The following is a 21,545-nucleotide window of genomic DNA, read 5'->3' on the forward strand; positions in this document are numbered from 1 at the left end:
TCTCCTTCCCTTTCCTCCCTCTATGCCTTGGCATCTCCTTCCCTTCCTTTCTCCATCCTTTCTTTCCCCATGGTCTGGCATCTCTCTTTTGTCTCCTCTCCCTTCCCTGGTCTTCCTTATCCCTCCCTCTCTCTCTCCCCCTCCCCAATTTGGTGCAACATTTCTCTCCCTCTCCCCTCTCTCTCTTTGTCATCGTCCAGTCTTCAGCGCAACCTTCACAATTCACTGCTCTTGGAGTCAGGCCTTTTTCTCTGCCAGGTCCCATCTACTTCCTGTTTCCGTAAAGGAAGGTCCACCACCAAGAACAATGATTTGGTAACACTGCTGCTGCCCGGAAGAGGTTCTGCACACCGGTGCTGGTTGTCGGAGCACCCGGAGCAACCTACCCCCCTAAGAGGGGGGGGGGGCACTATTCACAAGATACCAGAGTTGCTACAATACATACCCCCACCCCAAATACCTGTTGCTGCTGCCACTGCAGATTTGCTGACCTCCATGCGCCCCCCAGAGCTGCTGACCTCTTTATACCCATAGGTTCTGTTGCAGCCAATCTGCTGTATGTTGAACCCGGTGGAGCTTTGAGCATCTGTGCATGCTCAAGGTCTGCCGGCTCCCGCTCCCTCCAAGATTCTCAGAGTAGGCAGGAGCCAATAGTCCTTGAGCATTTGCAGATGCTCAAGGCCCCACCTGGTTCAACATACAACGGCAGCAGCACAATCCATAAATGTATGGAGATCAGCAAATCTGTGACTGCGGCGGCACCAATGGGTATATGCAGATCAGTGATAAGGGGGTGGGGGCATGTAGGTGGATAGTGGCTCCAGGGACAGTGCATGTATTGTGGATAGCAGCTCAGAGGGGAGTAAATCCCTGTAGTTCAGGAGGAAGAGGACAGCTGTAACAAGTGGTCAGGTGGTAGCTCAAACATAACTGAGACCCCCTATTTTTGGGCCATTTTTCTGACCCACAATTCTCAGTTTATATTTGAGTACATACGGTATATGGTCATTTTTCTCAGTGGAGAAGGGTAAATATTGGAGTTAACATTCAAGAAAAAGATCTGGGTGCCATTGTAGACAATACAATGAAACTTTCTGCCCAATGTGTGGTAGCGGCTAAAATAGCAAACAAGATGCTAGGAATTATTAAAAATGGATGGTTGACAAGACTAAGAATGTTATAATGCCTCTTTTATTTTCCATGGTACAACCTAACCTAGAGTATTGCATTTAATTCTGGTCACCTTAGCTCAAGAAAGATATAGTGGAACTAGAAAAGGTTAAAAGAGTGACCAAGATGATATGAGGAAAGAATAAAATGGTAAGGGCTCTTCAGCTTGGAAAATAGACAGCTGAGGGGAAATATGACTGAAGTCTACAAAATCCTGAGTGGTGTAGAATGAGTACAAGCAGATCGATATTTTTACTCCGTCAAAAAATACAAAGAAAAGGGGACACTCAAAGAAGTTACAAGGATATGCTTTTAAAACCAATAGGAGGACATATTTTTTCACTCAGAGAATAGTTAAGCTCTGGAGCATGTTGCCAGTTGTGGTAAGAGCAGATATCGTAGCTGGTTTAAAGAAAGGTTTGGACAATTTCTTGGAGGAAAAGTCCATAGTCTTTTATTGAGACAGACATGGGAGAAGCTACTGCTTGCCCTGGATCGGTAGCATAGAATGTTACTACCTTTTGGGGTTTTGCTAGGTACTGGCCTGGATTGGCCACTGTGTGGATGGGCTACTGGGCCTGATGGACCATTGGTCTGACCCAGTAAGGTTATTCTTATGTTCTTATTACAAACTTAGGAGGTGAAAGAAGGACACCTACCCACGTGGTGTATAAAAATGACCAGCTTGGCTTTCACAAAGTACAATTGGGTCACAGCATAAAAGTAAAAGAATAAAAAATAAAAGCTTCCTTACTAGTATTTTCCCTTTAATCACTAAAACACTTAAGGCTCCTTTTATCAAGCTAAGCTAGAGGTTTTTAGCGTGAGCTAGCGCAGTAAATGCTCCGATACTCATAGAATTCCTTTGAGCGTTGGACCACTTACCTCGCTGGCCCACGCCTAAAACCTCTAGCACAGCTTGATAAAAGGGAAGGGGAGTTAGATATTTAAGTGATGTGACCTTTAACCTCATGTTTTGCAGTTCAAACTTATATAAAGAATGGGATTATATTAGCAATAATACTGAAGATGTGCATTAAGCTTGTACAAGATGTATAGTACACTTTAAGAAGTGCAGCAGAACAGCTATATCAGGGTGCCCAAACTTTTTGGGCTTGCGAGCTACTTTTAAAATGACCAAGTCAAAATGATCTACCAACAATAAAATTTTAAAAAAACACAAAGCACACTGTACACTGAGAAAATGTTAATTATCATTCCTATTTCAGGTTTTTTTCAAAGAGGTCAAGGCAGATGACTCTATGCACTGTCACCTCAGTAACAACCATCCAAAAATAGACAAATATACCCCCTCCCTTTTTACTAAACCACAATAGCAGTTTTTAGTGCAGGGAGCTGCGCTGAATGCCCCGTGCTTATCTCGACACTCATAGACTCCCTGCGCTAAAAACAGCTATTGTGGTTTAGTAAATGGGGGGCCATAGTGCAAAATATAAACAGCAGATACATTTTGATCACTAAATTGAAAATCAAAACATCTTTCCTACCTTGTTTGGTGATTTCATGAGTCTCTGGTTGCACTTTCTTCTTCTGATTGTGCATCCAATTTTTCTTTCAGCCTTTATGCTTCCTCTCCTCCAGACCTCATTCCCTCCCCCAACTTTTTCTTCCTCTCTCCCTGCCCTTTCTTTCTACCTGCCTCCCTTTCTTTTTTTTTCTCTTTATGCCCCCTTTCTTTTTTTCTGTTTCCCTTCTTTCCTTCTGTCTCCCTGCCTGCCCCCTTTCTTTCTTTCTCCCCTACCCTCCACCAAGCCACTGCTACCACCATCGGGTAACAGGCCCCAAAGCCGCCACCGCTGGCACACCAAGCTCTCTCTGCTTCCCTGCGGGCCGACCAGCATTCCTCTCCCCGTCAATTCTGCCATTGGAGAGGAAGTTCCGCCCAGCCAGGCAGCGATTGGCTGGCCCGAACTTCCTCTCCGACGGCAGAATTGACGTTGGGGAGAGAAAGGCTGATTGGCCCGGTAGATTGCCAAGGCAAAGTGAGTCTGATCGACTCACTTTGCCCTGGCAATCTACAGGTTGATCGCGATCGACCTATTGGCATCCCTGAGCTATATAATGCACATTCTAGAGTGTGTTATTACATTTGGTAAGGTGTCTTAGAACATATTGCCATTGTTTAGTACCATTGCAGGCCTGCAAAATTGATTCTGTGTTGTGAATCTGGCATATGATGAATTGATTACTAATTATGGTGCTCCATGTTTTACAACTAATTTATAAAACAGTGCATGTCCTCTTGACGTATTAGTGCTTTACCTCAAACACATTTGTATGAAGCTTTTTGACTAGGGATAAGCCTTTCATCTGTGAACAGGATCAGCAGGAAAAGGGTATCTTTAGAAACATGCACAGGTATGTTGTCTTGACTTCTAGGTGCTCTTTTTTCAAGAATTTTGCTGCATGCATGGTATTTAGAGAAGGCTGTCTGAACATAGAACCCAAAGTATTTGGGTGAATAACTGGGTAAGAGTTAATAAATTTAGAATTATAAATATTATTGTATTTATGTATACATTTTTTGTCTTCAGTCTGTACTGGTTGCTGCTGCTTTTGTCATTGGCATTTTGGAACATCAGCAGATTTGGCATCCAGGGAGGTCTGCTATTAGATGTGACATTTCTTGTGGATGAATCCCTAGCATGATTTTCTTTGATGTCTTGATCTTGGCCTGCATTCTGCAGTCAACAATTTTATTATCTGTGGATCTTCTACATCAATTTAGAAAGAAAAGATTGTAACTGTTTTTTAAATATTAAAAAAAATGTAAAATCAGCATATGCATACTGAAAGAAATCCTTTATTAATTCTTAGTTCACCATTATGCCTTCAGCAAAATTCAAAGATGGACCAAAAAAATTATTCACAGGAGAAAATCTCCTTGAATGACCCTGAGCTGCACAAATTATTTTTCTTGCTTTTTTGCCATGAAACCAATATCTCCAGATATTTGTCCATTTATGCAGCAAAGGAATCTGTAAAAATTTAGGCCATTGTGATATGGAAATGCTGACTGAGTCGTAGTACTTCCAAATTAAATTTTACATAGAGCTAATTTGTATATTTAGCTAATTTAGCTTCCTGATTTAACAAAATATGAAAACTACCTAATGCCATGGATGGGACAGTTCTGTTTTCTTTATTTTCTAAACGTTGTTACATGTCTCTACATAAGCTGTTCTGGCCACTCATTGCAGTAACCAGCTGGGCTATTTCACCTGCTGGAGCTATTAAAGAGGACTCTCTCTCCCCCTAGATTAATCCCCTCCGACATTAGTTTTTTGCACTGACAACTGGAGCAGGCAATTCAGAATTTGCAGGTGGCCACTGTGACGCACATAATTGCCTACAATTTTAGGCAATGAATAAAAATGGTCTACATTACTTGTCAAAGGTTGTATATGCAGTGCCAAGTGAGATCTATGGGAAGCCTTTTAGGGTTTAAAGAACAGTTAATAGCAAGGCTGCACAGTGCTTTTTTAATCATAATGCATTTGTAATATAGCACTTTGATCTTCTCCTTGTAGGAAATGGTGTTACATTAGCCACTTTTAAACATTTTTGAGTGAAAATCAGTTATGGCAAGAGTAAAAGTGATTATTCTTAGATGGAACATGCTATATTTCATGAAAAGTTTTTAGCTTACCCCTTCCTTTTTAAAATCTGTGGGAAGTCCTGGATTTAGAGGGTCTGCGTACCAGGATCTGAGTATTCTTGTAGAGCTGGGGAAAGACTTGGAAGGAATACACAATAAATAGTGTGCTTATGTATGAGCATGACAAGACGGTCTCCTTGTATGTAAACTAAAGTCAGCCTTTGTTGAAGAAAATGGGTTGAGATTGTTTTGCTTGGAAATGCATTTTAGTTCTGAGAGGAACATGATTGAGACCTTGGTATAAATTATCCTTAACAAAAAAAAATAAAATATCCAGATGACTATAAAAGGCACTACTTCTGGAAAAGGCAAATTTGAACTTTTGAGTTACTCAAAGCTTTTATTAACACCTGTCTGTAAGGAGAAATCTTGCCACACGCAGCTTTCAGATTGAAGACCCAGAAAACTGATGAGGAAAGGCTTGAAGGGTTCTGTTTGTGTCACTTGCTGTTTGCCGTTTCCATTTCACAGATGATTAATTTTTCTCTGAAGAAAGGCCAGAGAAACAAAGCACATTGGGCTTTTCCTGCAGTTACTCCTCCTGAATGCACACTAGCTTGCTAACTAAAAGGCCTTTAGATTTCCTGCCGAGAGAGATGTTCTGAAAGTGAATGCAGCTGGTTGGAGGTCACTGGAGCAAGGCTCTTGCCATTGTGCAGTGGAGGCTTTGGCAGGTTTCACTTTTTTATGGTAGGGGGAGATAAGGGGTGTGAGAAGGTGTTGGCCAAAAAAAAAAAAAAAGAAGGCAGGATTTGAAAACATTTAGGCTTGTTGAATTTATTTGGTAAAGGATTCATTATCATTGACATGCTCTTATTTCTTTTGCCACAAATTGTTTAGGGATATGTAAGGAATTTGTTTTGTTTTTCCTTTTTTTCCCCATTACTTTCCTGTTTTATTGATTTTTATATATAAAGTTGTATTTATATATATGTAAAATGAAGTTCAGGCATATTGAATATTTGCACTTACAGAAAAATTAAATGCATGCACCTGATTTCACCCACTGATATTCCAAGCACTGTGTAAACTACACGAGCTCAATATACTCTTGGATCTTATGATCTTCTTTTCTTTGGAGCCTTTGCTACTCTGTGTCTGAAACTTTATAATAACTGGATTTTTTTTTCTTCCTCAAGGTGTGCTATTTGCGTTTATAGTAGATAACTGAAACCAGGAATATTTTACTTTTGTCTTTCCCTCGTTTTGCCCCTTAACTCCCCAGTAGAATAAGATGAGAATGTCATCTTATCTCTTTTGAGAGTAATTGTCTAAAATTTTACTATGAACGCATTTTGTGTTATGACATCAGAATGCCTTGCTTATAGAAAGTAATTGTTTCTTGCCAAGTTTTTTTCATATCTTTACTGATTTTATTTCTTTTCTTTTTTTTAAAATCTAAATAGGACATAATGTGTAAAGTCAAAACTTGGGTGCTAGATGAGAAGAAACATGTCCGCTTTAATCATGACTGGAATGACAAAGAGGTAGGCTATAAGCTATGACTAGTCCTTTAAGAATACAGACCTCTCACTCTTAAGAAAAATCAATTTATGTGAATCTGAAGGCTAAAGGAGAAAATAAATTAGTATATTCTCTGACCAGTTTTCTAAAAACAAACTTAAACTAAATCTCTAGTTAATGAAGCAGCTGTCCATTTTAACAGCAAGTTGCTTTCTGCTTTTCCTCTGTCACTTACTACCAGTTGGGTCCATACAGATGATAGGGATAAATAGTAGTTCTTGTACAAGCCCACTTTATTCTGGGACAAGTGGGTTGTTTACCTTCTCCCACTAGGGACTGTAGGAATCCTCAAACATTTGAAGCTTTCACTCCTCCCCCTCACAGCTTACCACTGAATACGCCCCTACAGCTCCTAGTCTTAACTTCCTACAGGCCAGGCTGTAGTAGCTTATCTTTTCTGCTCGTGTTTCTTTTAGTGATTTTACAGTAATTTCAATAATTTTTGGTCATGGTTTTGCTTTGTACTGTAGAGGTTCCCTATGGGGATGTCCTTGACTGCGGGAGATCGCAGACTGTTGGAGAACGTCTGCTTCTGGGAGTTTCCCTGCTTGGCAGTAAGCCCCCTGGATGGCCAGTACATCAGATTGAGACTCCGGGACCTTTCCATTGGAAGTTGGCTCACCCCAGATTCGTCTACTAGTTGGGTGTAGCGCAGGCTGAGTGGTTCTGTGGAAGTACTACTAGGAGCGGAACCAGACTGCGTTCCTCCACCAGGAGTTTGCATGACGTGTTTATGGTGGCGGAGGTCTCCGACCGTGGTGGTCAGGCCGGTGGAGCAGTCAGAAGACTTGAAATTCAGATTTCCAGTTCACTGAGGCAAAGGATCTCCATGTAAGCTGTGTTCAGTTCTGCGTGCAGTTCTCTCATTCAGCACAGTGAGTAAAAACATCAAAGCAGGTGCCATAAGGCAGTAAGATGGGCCAAAAGAGACTACGAGGAAAAATTAGCTAAGGAAGCAAAAAACATCAAGCCGTTCTTTCGATATATTAAGGGAAAATGACCTGTGAAGGAAGCGGTGGTGCAGTTGTATGACCGTAGAATAATGGGAGTGCTAAAGAAGGACAAAGCCATCGCCAACAAACTGAACACATTTTTTGTGTCTGTATTTACCGAAGTAAATATACACAACATACCAGAAGCTGACAGGCTATACGCAGGAAACGAAGACGGGAAACTGACAGTGTTGATGGTCAGTCTAGAAGAGGTATGCAGGCAGATTGATAGGCTTAAAAAAGATAAATCCCACAGGACCGGATGGCATCCATCCGAGGGTAATCAAGGAACTAAAAGGGGCTATAGCTGAACTGCTTCAACTACTAGCCAATCTGTCGATCATATTGGGAAAGATTCCGGAAGACTGGAAAGTGGCGTATGTTATGCCAATCTTCAAGAAAGGTTCGTGGGGAGATCCAGGAAACTACAGACTGGTGAGTCTGACCTCGGTACAGGGAAAGATGGTAGAGGCGCTGATAAAGGATCGCATCATTAACCACCTTGACGGACACAATCTGATGAGGACCAGCCAGCACGGCTTCAGCAAAGGAAGATCTTGCTTGACGAACTTGCTACACTTCTTCGAGGGAGTAAACAGGCAGATAGACAAGGGTGGCTTGGTCGACATTGTATATCTGGATTTTCAGAAGGCGTTCGACAAGGTTTTGCATGAACGACTACTTCGAAAAATTGCGAGCCATAGAATCGAGGGTGAAATACTCACGTGGTTTAAAAACTGGCTGGCGGATAGGAAACAGAGTGGTGGTAAATGGACAATACTCGAACTGGAAAAGCGTCACGAGTGGAGTGACGCAGGGTTTGGTGCTTGGACCCGTGCTCTTTAACATATTTATAAACGACCTGGAAATTGGTACGACGAGCATGGTGATTAAATTTGCAGATGATGCAAAGTTATTCAGAGTAGTGAAGACGAAGGAGGATTGCGTAGACCTGCAATGTGACATAAACACAATCGAGAAATGGGCCGCAACATGGCAAATGAGGCTTAATGTGGATAAGTGTAAGGTGATGTATGTCGGTAACAAAAATCTTATACACAAATACAGGATGTCTGGTGCAGTACACGGAGAGACAACCCGGGAAAGAGACTTGGGAATACTGGTTGACAAGTCAATGAAGCCGGCCGCGCAATGTGTGGCGGTGGCGAAAAGGGTGAACAGAATGCTAGGAATGATTAAGAAGGAGATCACGAACAGATCGGAGAAGGTTATCATGCCGCTGTACCGGGCCATGGTATGCCCTCACCTGGAATACTGCGTTCAGCACTGGTCGCCGTACATGAAGGATACAGTACTACTCGAAAGGGTCCAGAGAAGAGCGACTAAAATGGTTAAGGGATTGGAGGATTTGCCATATAGTGAGAGATTAGACACACTGGGCTTCTTCTCCCTTGAAAAAAAGAGGGAACTTGATTGAAACATTAAAGATAATGAAGGGAATAGACTTAGTAAATAAAGACAGGTTGCTCACTCTCACCAAGGTAGAGAGAACGAGAAGGCACTCTAAAGTTAAAAGGGGATAGATTCCGTACAAACATAAGGAAATTCTTCTTCACCCAGAGAGTGGTAGAAAACTGGAATGCTCTTCCGGAGGCTGTTATAGGGGAAAACACCCTCCAGGGTTTCAAGATAAAGTTAGACAAGTTCCTGCTGAACCAGAACGTACGCAGGTAAGGCTATTCTCAGTTAGGGCACTGGTCTTTGACCTAAGGGCTGCCGCTTGAGCGGACTGCTGAGCACGATGTACCAGTGGTCTGACCCAACAGCGGCAATTCTTATGTTCTTAAATGTTGCTGTTTTTCTTGTCAGCATCTATTTATATGACAGTAAGCTAACAGCTTAAATCGGAGACTATGGTGAGTCTTTAAAAAGGGGTTTATAGGTGGTTTCCCTGCATTCCCTATGTCCCCCACCCATAAAATCCTAAAATCTCTGATTTTGAGAGTTCTCTGGTTTTCCTGGGATATTTTTAGTCAAAACAGGACCTCAGTGGCCATTTTTGGATTTTTCCAGATTTGATTTTAAAGTTATTTTTCATACTTGCCAGCTTCATTTTTAAAATAAAACCACATAGATGACCTTTCCAGGACAGGATGGGATGGATTCCTGCCTCATTTGTAGTGGATGGCTGTCGGTTACACAGCCGTGTTTCATGTGTGCTGCAGCCTGCTGCCCTCCAGATTTGCTTGAATGTAGTGCCTTTGAATTCTGGGGACGATGTTCAAGCATCTTATTCCCCGACTCCCACAAAATTGGTGTCAGGGGGCCCTGGGGAGTACACTGGCAGCGTTTCGGCAAATCGCAAGTGCGGCTCTAGAGATAAACCTAAGGCAAATTCGAAAATTCTTCGACAGGAAACAATTCCAACTTTTGGTACAATCTGTTATCCTTGGACTAATAGACTACTGCAACATATTATACCTCCCCTGTCCAGCGGCCATGATAAAGCAACTACAAACAATACAAAATACAGCCCTATGACTCATCTTCTCATTGAAAAAATATGACCACATCACAGAGGCATACCATGACTCACACTGGCTCCCAATACAAGGAAGAGTACACTTAAATTCTATTGCCTACTATACAAAGCTATTAACGGAGACAGCCTACTGGAATAACCGACTAATTCAAGCCACTCAACCAGACACAGAAGAACCCACTCATTATTCACACGCCCGCCAACCAAAAATGTCAAATGAAGAAAACTATATGACAGCCTAATGGCCACCAGAGCAGCAAAACTAGACAGACAAATCACCAATCTGCTGTCTTTGACCACAGACTACAAAACCTTCAAAAAAGAAACAAGAACTCAACTCTTAAAAAAATACATAAAACCTATCTAACACGACCATTTCCTTCCCAAGCTCCACCTACCACACTGTCTACTCCTATCAAATCTAAAATGTTCTAATTACCCAACACATATTACCTTAATTTCTCGACAGTTCTTATGTAATCCACCTATATATCTTGTAACTTCATGACAATTCTTATGTAATCCGCCTTGAACCGCAAGGTAATAGCGGAATAGAAATCACTAATGTAATGTTTCAAGTTTATTAAAAGTTTGATATAAATGCAATGTCAAATATTTTCAATGTGTGTAACAATAAAAATGTTGGGGGGACAAAGTAAAACAATTTATACAGATAAACATACAATCTATGTACACAATTAATTAGCGATACATAAGGGAAAAAGGGTGAACTACAATTTTAAAGAAAGTAAAAGAACATTTAAGGAAAAAACAACATCAGGAGGGTAATTGAAAATGTTTTACAAATAAGGCTAGGCCTAAAAAGTGAAAGGGAAAGGTTGTGATCTATATATAGATCAGGTTAAATTTAATGTAATGTAATATATCTTCTAAGCATTCCAAATCTGAGGCACAAAAGTTGGCTCCCACTGTGGAGGATGGCTTTCCCCCTGAATTTATGAATATACTTTTTAAGGCTTACTTAGTTAAAAACCTCTGCCTTTCCCTTCCATCATCCTCTGTGCTGGTCACAGGGATCCCTGGTCCAAGGGACTAGGGTCTATCTTATTGCCTCCCTGTAGAAGTACCAAGGAATATGCTGGCTGTGCCTGCAGTTGCGTCAGACACACTTTCCATTTCTCTGTTTTTGCCAGGTGGTCATTGATGTGGCAAACTAGGCGGATATCTAGGCTCTGGACCTGGGTGAACCCCACAGTACTCAGATTCTTTAAGCCCATGCACCTTGTGGATTTAATATCTGAATCTCTGCAGGAATTGAAGATGCAGATGGAACAGCTGGTCACTACTGAATGTTCCCTCATGAGTGTCCAGAGGCCACAATCTGCCTCTTTTCCAGATAATCCTGACATTCAGATTCTTACTGATTTCTGGGATAATCCAGTGGGTCCCTTGAAATGTGTTCAAGCCATGGCGCGGCTTTATCCTGTGGTGGATGTCTTTAATAAATGATTTATTTCCCCGAAGGTGGATTCTTCAGTGGCTCAGGTCACCTAACGCACATCTCTCACCAGCGATGGGGATAGGGGTGGTCCTGAAGGATGTCCAGGACCGATGTGTGGATTTCTTCCTTCAGCGCCTATTTGCTTCAGCTATGGCTGATGTTAAAGTGGCGACGGCCTCCTTCTTTGTGGTCCGGGCATGTCATTCCAAGTTGCACTTACACTATGATGCTTCATGATTTGGATTTCTCATCTCCAGAGTGGATTGCATGGCTGATGCCTTCTACGACATCTTGAAAGTTTTTGCCAAGCTGGGCATTTATTCTGTTTCGCCTCACAGAATGCTCTGGATCCAGCAATGGTCTGGGGATTCCTCTTCTAAGGCTCCGTTGAGCAGGTTGCTCATTGAGGCTCAGCTCCTGTTTGGCCAGGGTCTGGATGACCTTGTGGCCAGTGTTCAGGATCGTAAACCCACCCTTCTAGGAGTTCAGGGCATTCTAATTTTCGTTCCTTTCGGTGGTCCTGTCCGTACTCAGGTTCTTCCTCAGGACAGTGGTCCTCTTCATCTGCCAGTCCATGCTTCAGCGGGACTAACCATCAGCAGTCAGCAACAAGATGGCTGGCAGCTTCTGCTAAGAAACAGTTCTAATGCCGAACTGCCGTCTCTTCCTCCGCACATTGGGGGTGGTTGTCGGTCTTTCTGGCAGAATGAGAGACCATCCCCTCTGACCGCTGGGTTCTGGAGGTCCTCCACTATGCTACTAATTGGAGTTTCTCTGTCCTCTGACCAGTATTTCTGGCTTGCCTGTGGGCTGCCCCATGAAGGTGGTTCAGATGCAGGCCTTTGTCTGCAGACTTGGGGATCTTGTGGCTATCGAACCCGTGCCAGAGCAAAACTTGGGCTCTGGGTGATACTTGATATACTTTGTTGTTCCAAAGAAAGAATCCAAAGACTGGGGGGCTGATTCTGGACCTCAAGTCAGTCAATGCGGCTCTGAAAATACCCCACTTCCACATGGAGATGGTGCATTCAGTAATAGCATCAGTGGTACCGGAGGAGTTTCTAGCCTCCCTAATCTGTCGGAGGCATAACTTCACATTCCCATTTTCCTGTCTTGGGGTAGCATTTTCAGTTTGCAGTGCTCCCCTTTGGATTGGTGACGGCACTCCGGACCTTCACCAAAGTGATGGTGGTGGTGGAGGCCCATCTTTGCTCCCTGGGTGTCCTGGTTCACCCGTATCTGGATGACTGGTTGATCAGAGCTCCCTCCTTGTCCGAGGGGCATCAGGCAGTATGGCAGGTGGTACAGTTGCTGTAATGTCTGGGCTTTGGTGCTTAACTTCAGGAAGAGTCACATCGAGCCAACCCAGGATTTGGAGTACCTGGAAGTTCGATTTCACACAGGTCAGAACAAAGTGTTTCTACCCATGTCCCATCAGGAGAAGCTTCACCGGGTCATCAGAGACCTCCAGGCCACTCTAACCTCGATGGCGTGGCAGTATCTCCTGGTCTTGGGGGTGATCAATGTGGTCCCATGGTCCAGAGCCGGCTGCGTCCACTGCAGGAGGCTCTATTGTTGTGCTGGAATCCAGAGGAAATTCTCAAAGAAGAAGAGGAAAAGGGGCCAACAGAAGGAACCAGAGAAGTTGGCCTCAGACGAGATCGCAACAACAATAGAACAAACAGCTATTATTAACTTATCCAATGGAACATTAACATCCTTTGAAGAACAAGTGGGTTGTCTTTCGTTCCTACAAAAAATTTTGACTGTTTTCAATTTAACATCGATTTAGAAAAGTTCATTAGAAAGCTGAGTATAAAGTTGTTTTTTTATGGTTCTAATGATTTACCCAGTAGATCTATTATGAGACCACATTCGAATTGGTCTCCACCGGGTCCGTTAGACCATATGCTCACAGTGTTTAAACAAAAAATTTTTTAAAAAGTGGAAGCAATTCACCCAGATCAAAAGAGCTTTAACAACTTAAACAGCAAAGGAAAGCCTTGAGGAATTTAGTAGATGATCAACATATCATTATCAGAAAAGCTGACAAGGGTGGAGTGGTAGTTATCTTAAACAAAGTTGACTATATGGAGGAAGCCTTGAAACAGTTAAAGGACGAAAAGACATATAAATTGATAAAACTAGATCCCACTAAGAGACTACAAAGCAAAATTAAGAGATTAATTAAAGAAGGGACAGAAGCAGGTTTCCTTACTTCTAAGGACGCAAGATTTCTGTTTACAGCTAATCCAATGATTCCTGTTATTTACTTTTTGCCAAAAGTTCATAAGAATCTTGTACATCCACCTGGCCGTCCAATAATCTCCTCACGCAACTCTCTTCTTGAACCATTAAGTAAATTTGTGGATTTTTTCTTGAAAGACCTAGTTACCGTATTTTCACGTATATAACGCGCGGGTCCAAAGCATGTCTGTAAAAAAATTTTTTATATAGCACGCACATGTGTATACCGCGCATGCTGCTATAACCTCCTCCCACTCCCGCTTACTCTTCTGGCCTGCGAACCGGCATCCTCCCCCCCGCTCGTGTCACCCCCCACCCCCGCGATCCTACAACCCCCCCAGCACCGCAAAACATCTCTTACCCGATTGGGCACCGGCACCAGCACCAATGCACAGGACGTGCCAGTGCCCGAAGATCCTCCCTCGGGCTGGGCTGGGCTATGCGGTGTGAGGGAGATCCTCCTTCTTCCCTGTGTCGGGCTGGGGAAGGACTGGGCTTTGAGCATTTGCACATGCTTAAAGCCTTCTGGTCTCGCTGTCTTCGAGATTCTCAATCTGAGAATCTCGGAGAGAGCGAGATCAGAAGGCTTTGAGCATGCGCAAATGCTCAAAGCCCAGTCCAGCCTGGCACAGGGAAGAAGGAGGATCTCCCTCGCACTGCACCGCCCAGCCCAGCCCAACGAGGGAGGATCTTCGGGCACTGGCACGTCCTGTGCATTGGTGCTGGTGCCGGTGCCCAATCGGGTAAGAGATGTTTTGCGGTGCTGGGGGGGTTGTAGGATCGCGGGGGAGGGGGGGTGACGCGAGCGGGGGGGGGGGGGGAGGATGCTGGTTCGCAGGGGGAATGCCGGATCGGAATGAAAAAAAAAAGTTGTAAAACGCGCTCACACGTATAACGTGCACGGTAATGCACAGTTTGTAAAATCGTTTATAACGCGCGCGTTATATGCGTGAAAATACGGTAGTTCAAGTGATACTTATATTAAAGATACGGTTCACTTTTGGAATATTTTGTCTTCTGTTCCAGCTGAAGATTTTTTTTTTATTATGGTCGCGTTAGATGTCACATCTCTATACACTGTTATTCCGCAGGACTCTGCGATTCAAATTGTCAAAGAAGCTCTTTTTTGTTCTCCTAGACCGTTTCTAATCCCCCCGGAATTTCTTCTTCAATTAATCAGATTGGCTTTGAAAGAAAATTTTTTCATCTTTAATAAAGAAATGTATTTACAGCTCTCAGGAGTTGCAATGGAAGCTCCCTCCATAGCTAACCTTTATATGATTGATTTTGAGAATACCTGGATTAAGAACTCTCCTTTTGCTGATAAAATCTATTCATGGCACAGATACATCGATGATGTATTTCTTTTATGGAAAGGTAGTGAATGTGAACTTACATCTTTTTTAACTTGATTGGACTCTTGTGACTCTAATATAAAGTTTTCTACGATATCATCTAATAAGTCCATACTTTTTTAGATGTTGACATTTGCCAAACCAATAATACTTTTGTCACGAAAGTTTTCACTAAGAAGACAGATAGAAATACATTTCTGAAATATGATAGTTGCCATCCGAAAAAACTAAAGGAGAGTTTGCCTTTTTCCCAAATGATCAGAATTCGTAGAAATTGTTCAGATTTGGAAGAATATAAAAGGCAGTCCAGATGTCTACAGGAGAAATTCATTTCGAGAGGTTATCCTCATGTTACAGTAAAAGCTAGGCGCCGTGCTAAATATATAAATAGGCAACATCTATTAGATTATGAAAGGAAAAATACATTGGAAGATGATGCTGAGACATGCATTTTACGTTATTCTTCAAATAGTACAGCAGTAGCACAAATTATAAGAAACAATTGGGAAATTATGAAACTTCATCCAATCTTAAAGAGATTCTATGTCCTTCTATGATGAAACCTGAAAGAACATCTCTTATGGTTGCAGGTCACTTTAAGTGCTATTCATGCAGTATTTGTGACATCACACTGCAAACCAAGACATTCACCACTCCACAGGACAAAAAACAGTATTCATTGAAGTATTTCACTAATTGCAGAACAACCATTTTAATTTATGTCATCATTTGCCCATGTAAATTATTGTATGTGGGCATGACCACAAGAGATCTCAAAACAAGAATGTGTGAGCACAAATCTAATCTCAAACGTGATAGAAGCTCGGAGGTCATAGTGGAACATTGTGCTTTCCATAAACACACCTTTTGTGATCTTTGATGTTTGGTGATCGACCATGAACCTAAGGTTCAACGTGGAGGCAATAGGGTTAAAAAACTAAAGCAACGGGAGTTGAGATGGATTCATCTCCTTAAAAGTATGTACCCTTTTGGCCTCAACACTACATTAGACTGGTCAGTTTTTATTTAGATTGGTCTCAACATCATATTAGATTGGCCAGCATTCAGTCAGTATTTAAGTTGTTTTAACGACCCTGCTGATTCATTCGGTAGTGGGAACCATTCATCCAATCAAAGTAGCAAACTGGTTTACAGCCTACTGCGCATGTGTTAGTGTTCTATCGATATAAGCGCCATTTTTTAGTGTGAGTCTGTGTAATAACAACCTGACAGTCATTGCTACAAGTAAGTACGCTGTGCTTTATTTTGGTATTTAGACATCAGAATGTAGTTTTTATCTTTTTTTTTAGTTTTTATTTCCAGCCCGTACAAAAAACCCTGAGGAAGCCGCTTCATGGTGACAAAACGGGTTCCCGTTGGAACACACATTACGGGGCTGCAGCAGTGATAGATTGTATGCCGCTGCTCCATAATACAACATCAAGTTGAAAAGATAAGTGCTTAATTGAAGCTCCGACTGATGATACTTGAGCTATAGATAATCTATTTTGCTCTTTTGCACAGTTACTTGCATATTTGCACTTTAGAAATGCTATTTGTACAGCTCTGTGATTTGCTATTTGCACAGTTCGAAAAAAATATAAACAAAAGAAAAATTTGCTATTTGCACAGTTCGAAAAAATGTATAAACAAAGAAAAAAATATAAATTAAAGTAAAAAAAGTGTAGAAAGAATAAGTTAAATAGGTTAGATACATGTTTAAATCTATTGAGTAGTGAAGATACTTATCTAAATAGTGACAAAATTATGTCACGTTTATACATGAAGGTTTTGGATCAATGAAAGATACCCATGCCACGATTCCTTATATGGATGATATTATTATGATCCTTGGGGTGGCAATTCTGAGATTCTTTCCTTCATTTGCTCGTTAAAATTAAAACTTAAAATTAAATTATTTCATTTAGAGTTTTTTCTCAGTTGATTAACCTTTGGTGGATCTAGTTATGTCCCTTTTCAGGGCCAGTGGGCGTCCTCGGAGCGCCAGTGGTCAATCAATAGCAGGAACTGTGGGGTGATCTGGTTGGCCCTTCTTCATTTCCAAGGTTGTATCCATCATTGAGCTATATGGGTGTTCTCAGACAATGCCACGGTGGTGGCTTATGTCAATCATCAGGGGGCATAAGGAGTCCCCCTCTGAGCATAAAGGCTTGGCTGCTCCTTTGGTGGGCAGAAAGAAACCTTGTGGCAGTATCTGTGGCACACATGGCAGGTGTGGACAATGTTCAAGCAGACTCGGTCGGCAGATGCTGGACCCCAGAGAGTGGTCTCTCTCGAAGAGCATTCGATTGCATGGTGAACCGGTGGGGGTACCCCGTGTTCGATCTCATGGTGACTGCGGCAAACAAGAAGGCCAATCGGTTCTTCAGTTGTCGTAGAGGCTGGAAGCGAAGACGTGGACACTCTGGTTCAGCCCTTGCTCTGGGAGGGTCTTCTTTATGTCTTCCCTCTGTGGCCCATGATAGGGAATCACGTGTGGCTGGTATTCCTGCTGGCTCCCGAATGGCCGAGGCGGCCATAGTATACCAACCTGGTTCAACTCCAGTGGGGGCGGGGGAGGGATCAAGTTGCCAGGTTACTCTCGCCTCCTCAGGGGCCAATAGCTCTGCAGGATCTGGACCGCTTTGGTCTTATGGCTCGCTCTTGAGCAAGCAGCCTTGTTGGGTCAGGGCTATTCTTCGACAGTGATTGCCATGTTGCTTCACAGTAAACAGACATCCATGGTGGTGGCCTACACAAAGGCTTGGCGGTGCTACCAACATGGTGCACATTACGACAGGAGAACCCTTCTCTTCCGTCAATTTCTTGGATCCTGGAGTTTTCTGTAGGATGACCTGAAGATGGGCCTTGCCATGGCTTTGCTCTAGGTTCAGATTGCAGGTCTTTCGTGTATGGGTCCGCTTGCATTGAGGGACTCATTGGCTGTTCATCTGGATGTGGTCTGCTTTCTGCGGGGCGCGGTTCAACTGAGGCCTCCTTTGCGCCGTCCCTGTCTGACGTGGAATCTAAATCTGGATTTGCGCTCTATGGCTTGTCCCCCATATGAGCCTTTGGAGCAGGCATCTTTGATGGATCTCATGGTCAAGACGGTCTTCCTTGTGGCTATCACTTCAGCCTGGAGAGTTTCGGAGCTTCAGGCTTTTTCCTGCAGGGATCCCTTCCTGCGTATTGTGGACTCCACGGTGATGTGACGTACTGTTCCTTCCTTTATTCTAAACATGGTCTCTGTTTTCCATGTGAATCAGGAAGTTCGGCTTTCTGCATCTGCGTTCTCTAGTTTGAAGGTCCAGGACTGGATGCTGCAGTGCCAAGATGTACGAAGGCTTTTGTTGTGGTATTTTGAAGTTGCCAATGATTTCATCTCTCAGACCATCTGTTTGTTCTGGTGGGTCCTGTCCGCAATGGTAGGCCAGCCTTTACGGCTACCATTTCTAGTTGGATTCTCTCAACCATTTCTGTGACTTCCATAGTGGCAGGACTGAAGTCCTCCCTTGTGTGGGCTCATTCGACCAGAGAAGTTTCCTTCTCTTGGGCAGAATTTTCGGTGGTGTCTTTTGGATGAGATTTGTAGTCTACTACATGGTCCTCCTTGCATACCTTCACCAAGTTTTACAGGATTGATGTGGCGGCCAACCAGGATGCCGGCATGCTTTTGGTTCCTCTGGGTTGACAGTAGGCTCATCAGTCCCACCCTGACTTTTTGAGACTGCTCTGTTAGGTCCCATTGGTCCTGGAATAAAGTGGGATTCTACAAGAAAGAAAGATTAGGTTCTTACCTTAGCTAATTTTCTTTCTTGTAAATCCTCATTTTATTCCGAGAACCTGCCCTATTCTTGCTGATTCGCTGGTTGTCTGCCGTATAAGTACTAGTAAGCTGGATTTCTGGTTTCTGACCAGCCTTTGTAAGAGTGCCATCAGACTAGGTTTAGCACTTAATTTGGGGGGCTCCCTAGTTCAGGCGCCCCTTCTGACAGTGCAGGCTGTCTCATTGCACTGTTTTGTCGTTCAGGTTTTCAATTTTTCATAACCTGTTTTACATTTTTATTGCATTTGTTTATATGAGCAGAATTTATTTACTTGTCGGGGAGTTCCCCGTTCCTCTCTCTCTCTTGTTTGTTATCCTCTGAAGATGTTCCTGGTTGCTTGAAGACTGACTGGGAGCTGCAGGGGTGTGTTCAGTGGTAAGCTGTGAGGAGGAGGGGTGAAAGCTTGAAATGTTTGAGGCTTCCTCCAGTCCCTGGAGGGAGAAGGTAAACAACCCTCTGGTCCCGGAATAAAGTGAGGATTTACAAGAAAGAAGATTAGCAAAGGTAAGAACCTAATCTTTCGATGAATGATAGATGAATGGTAGATTCAAGGTAATCTTGAGCACTAAGCTTGAGTTCTTTAGAAAGCATAAGCAATATATTCTGAAATACTTAACAGTTGACTTAGCTGTTCTCATAATTCGACTTCATGTTTTTTAGATTGAAGTGTTGAATAAGCATTTGTTTTTGACTTCCAAACCAATGATCTATCTGGTCAACCTCTCAGAAAAGGACTACATTAGGAAGAAAAACAAATGGTGAGTTCACTCGGTTTAACCTTTCAACAATTTTCTTCACCATTTCAGCCTTGCTAGAGACTCATCTCTGCAAATTCTACAGCAGTGGTACTAGAATAATTTTTTTTTCTCAAGTTTTATTGTTATCTGAAGAATTAAACTGTTGCCTGTACACATCAATCTACATTGTCTTTTGCTATATGCAAGTTATGACCTTTGAGGAAAAAAAACAAGATTTTTTTTAAAAAAAAGATGTGGTTAAAATACAAACTACCAGCTTTATTTTAGAAAAATAATTGTTAGGAAACATAAGTGAGAAAATCTTGTTAATTTAAAAAGTAGACCTTGTAAGACTTAATATGAATACTATATAGAGTCGAGTAATACATGTGTTTTCCCTTTGATACATTGTTTATTTTTCTACTTTTTATTGTCAAATTTATTTTTGAGTCAAAAGTTCATGCAAGCAGGAAAATCATTTATTATCCCAGGTCAAGCAGGCAGCCTATTCTCACATATGAGTGACATTATCGACAGAGCCCGGATGTGGAAGCCTCGCAAGCAGACTTGCTTGTAGAAACTAGAAGTTTCGAGTCAGCCGCATCGCGCATGCACGAGTACCTTCCCGCCTAGCGCAGGGCGTGTCTTCTCAGTTTTCCGTGGAGCCGAGAAGTCCGTCTTTGACTCTCTGTGTTTGTTACTTCGTGCCTTCTCTTTCCACAGTTTGTGTTTATTTTCTTCACACACCGTTGATGCCTCAAGTGCGAGCGCTGTGCTACTCTTCAACCTCGAGCCCTTAAACGTTGTCGGATTTTAGTGGAGAAGCTTTTTGGGATGGATTATTCGACCAATTTCCCGACTTCGACAGCAGCCTCTGTCCCACCTTCGACCGAGGGTCCTTCTGCCTCCACTACTTCGACCTCAAGCCTCATCAGACCTTCTTCATTTGCAGCAGCTCTTACCTCGACTACACCTACTGTATCTTCCCCTGCATCCTCAAGTCAGAGAGCTCAGCAGAAGGTTCCAGCAGTAGTAATCAAGGTGGCCAAGACTTCGAAGTCGAAGCACATTTCCACTGCCTCTGTGGAATCTCCAGCCAAAGCAGGTGGTCCTGTTTCAGACGCGGATCCATCCTTGCCGGCTTCTTTCCAGACCATGTTAGAGAAGCAATGCGTTCAGTTCCTCACTAATATGGGACCGAAGCTTGCTACTCTAATCCAGCCTGGGCATTCTGCAGACTCCCACGAGGTTGAGCCTCTTCCTATGCCTCCGACTGAAACTACACACTCTATGCAGGGAGCAGAGTCTCTGCGAGTGTCTGGTCTGGCATCTATGCACGCGAAGCAAGGAGCAGATTCTTTGCAAGTGCCTCGACAGGAATCCTCACACTCCATACAAAGAGCAGAGTCTTTGGTAGTGCCTCGAGGTTCCTCCATCAAGCCTTCTGAGCTTCGATCCACAGCTTCTAGCCCTATCCATTCATTGGTAGCAACGTCTGCTTCCATCTCCGGGACGAAGTCTCCTCGATATTCGAGATCTGCTTCCAAGCACCACTCTCACCGACAATTGAGGCCTTCCTCGAGGCTTACTTCCAGGCATACCTCTCCTTCCAAAGAGCGTCCTTCTTCCACTAAGCTTCGATCTACGCCTTCCAGCTCTACTAGACCACCGACTCCTTTATCGAAGTCCCCGCATCCAGACCTCGAGGACTCAGCGGTTTCTATTGCTTCGTCCAAGTCTCCTTTCTCTTTTGATGCCTATTTTCCTGCCGAAGCTTCATCTTCGACCCAGGCTGCCTCGACGTCCTCGAGACCAGGCATTAGCGGATTAGCTATTTTATCTTCTTTTCTTCGTCAGATGGCTGCTGAACTGGACCTTCAATTGGATGCTGGTTCTAAATACTCTAAGGAGTACCTCGAAGTCATGCATCTTCCTGAACCTCCTGCAGAGTCACTTAAGCTTCCTCTTCACAAGCTTTTGTCTCAGACTTTTACACGATGCTTGGAGACTCCTTATGCAATTCCTGCTATTCCAAGCAAGTTGGACTCC

The 21,545-nt window shown here is 43.0% G+C and overlaps 1 protein-coding gene across 2 annotated transcripts in view; it reads left to right on the forward strand.

Annotated features, from left to right (window-relative positions):
• Nucleotides 1-21,545, forward strand: part of OLA1 (Obg like ATPase 1) — a 488,867-nt gene that overhangs the window by 237,578 nt on the left and 229,744 nt on the right. For both annotated transcript variants that reach the window (XM_033946390.1, XM_033946391.1), the window contains exons 6-7: nt 6,256-6,336; nt 19,420-19,517. In XM_033946390.1, coding sequence (XP_033802281.1) covers nt 6,256-6,336; nt 19,420-19,517 — 179 coding nt within the window. The remainder of the gene's footprint in view (nt 1-6,255; nt 6,337-19,419; nt 19,518-21,545) is intronic.

This window comes from Geotrypetes seraphini, chromosome 5 (genome assembly GCF_902459505.1).
Source record: "Geotrypetes seraphini chromosome 5, aGeoSer1.1, whole genome shotgun sequence".
NCBI classification, from domain to species: domain Eukaryota; kingdom Metazoa; phylum Chordata; class Amphibia; order Gymnophiona; family Dermophiidae; genus Geotrypetes; species Geotrypetes seraphini.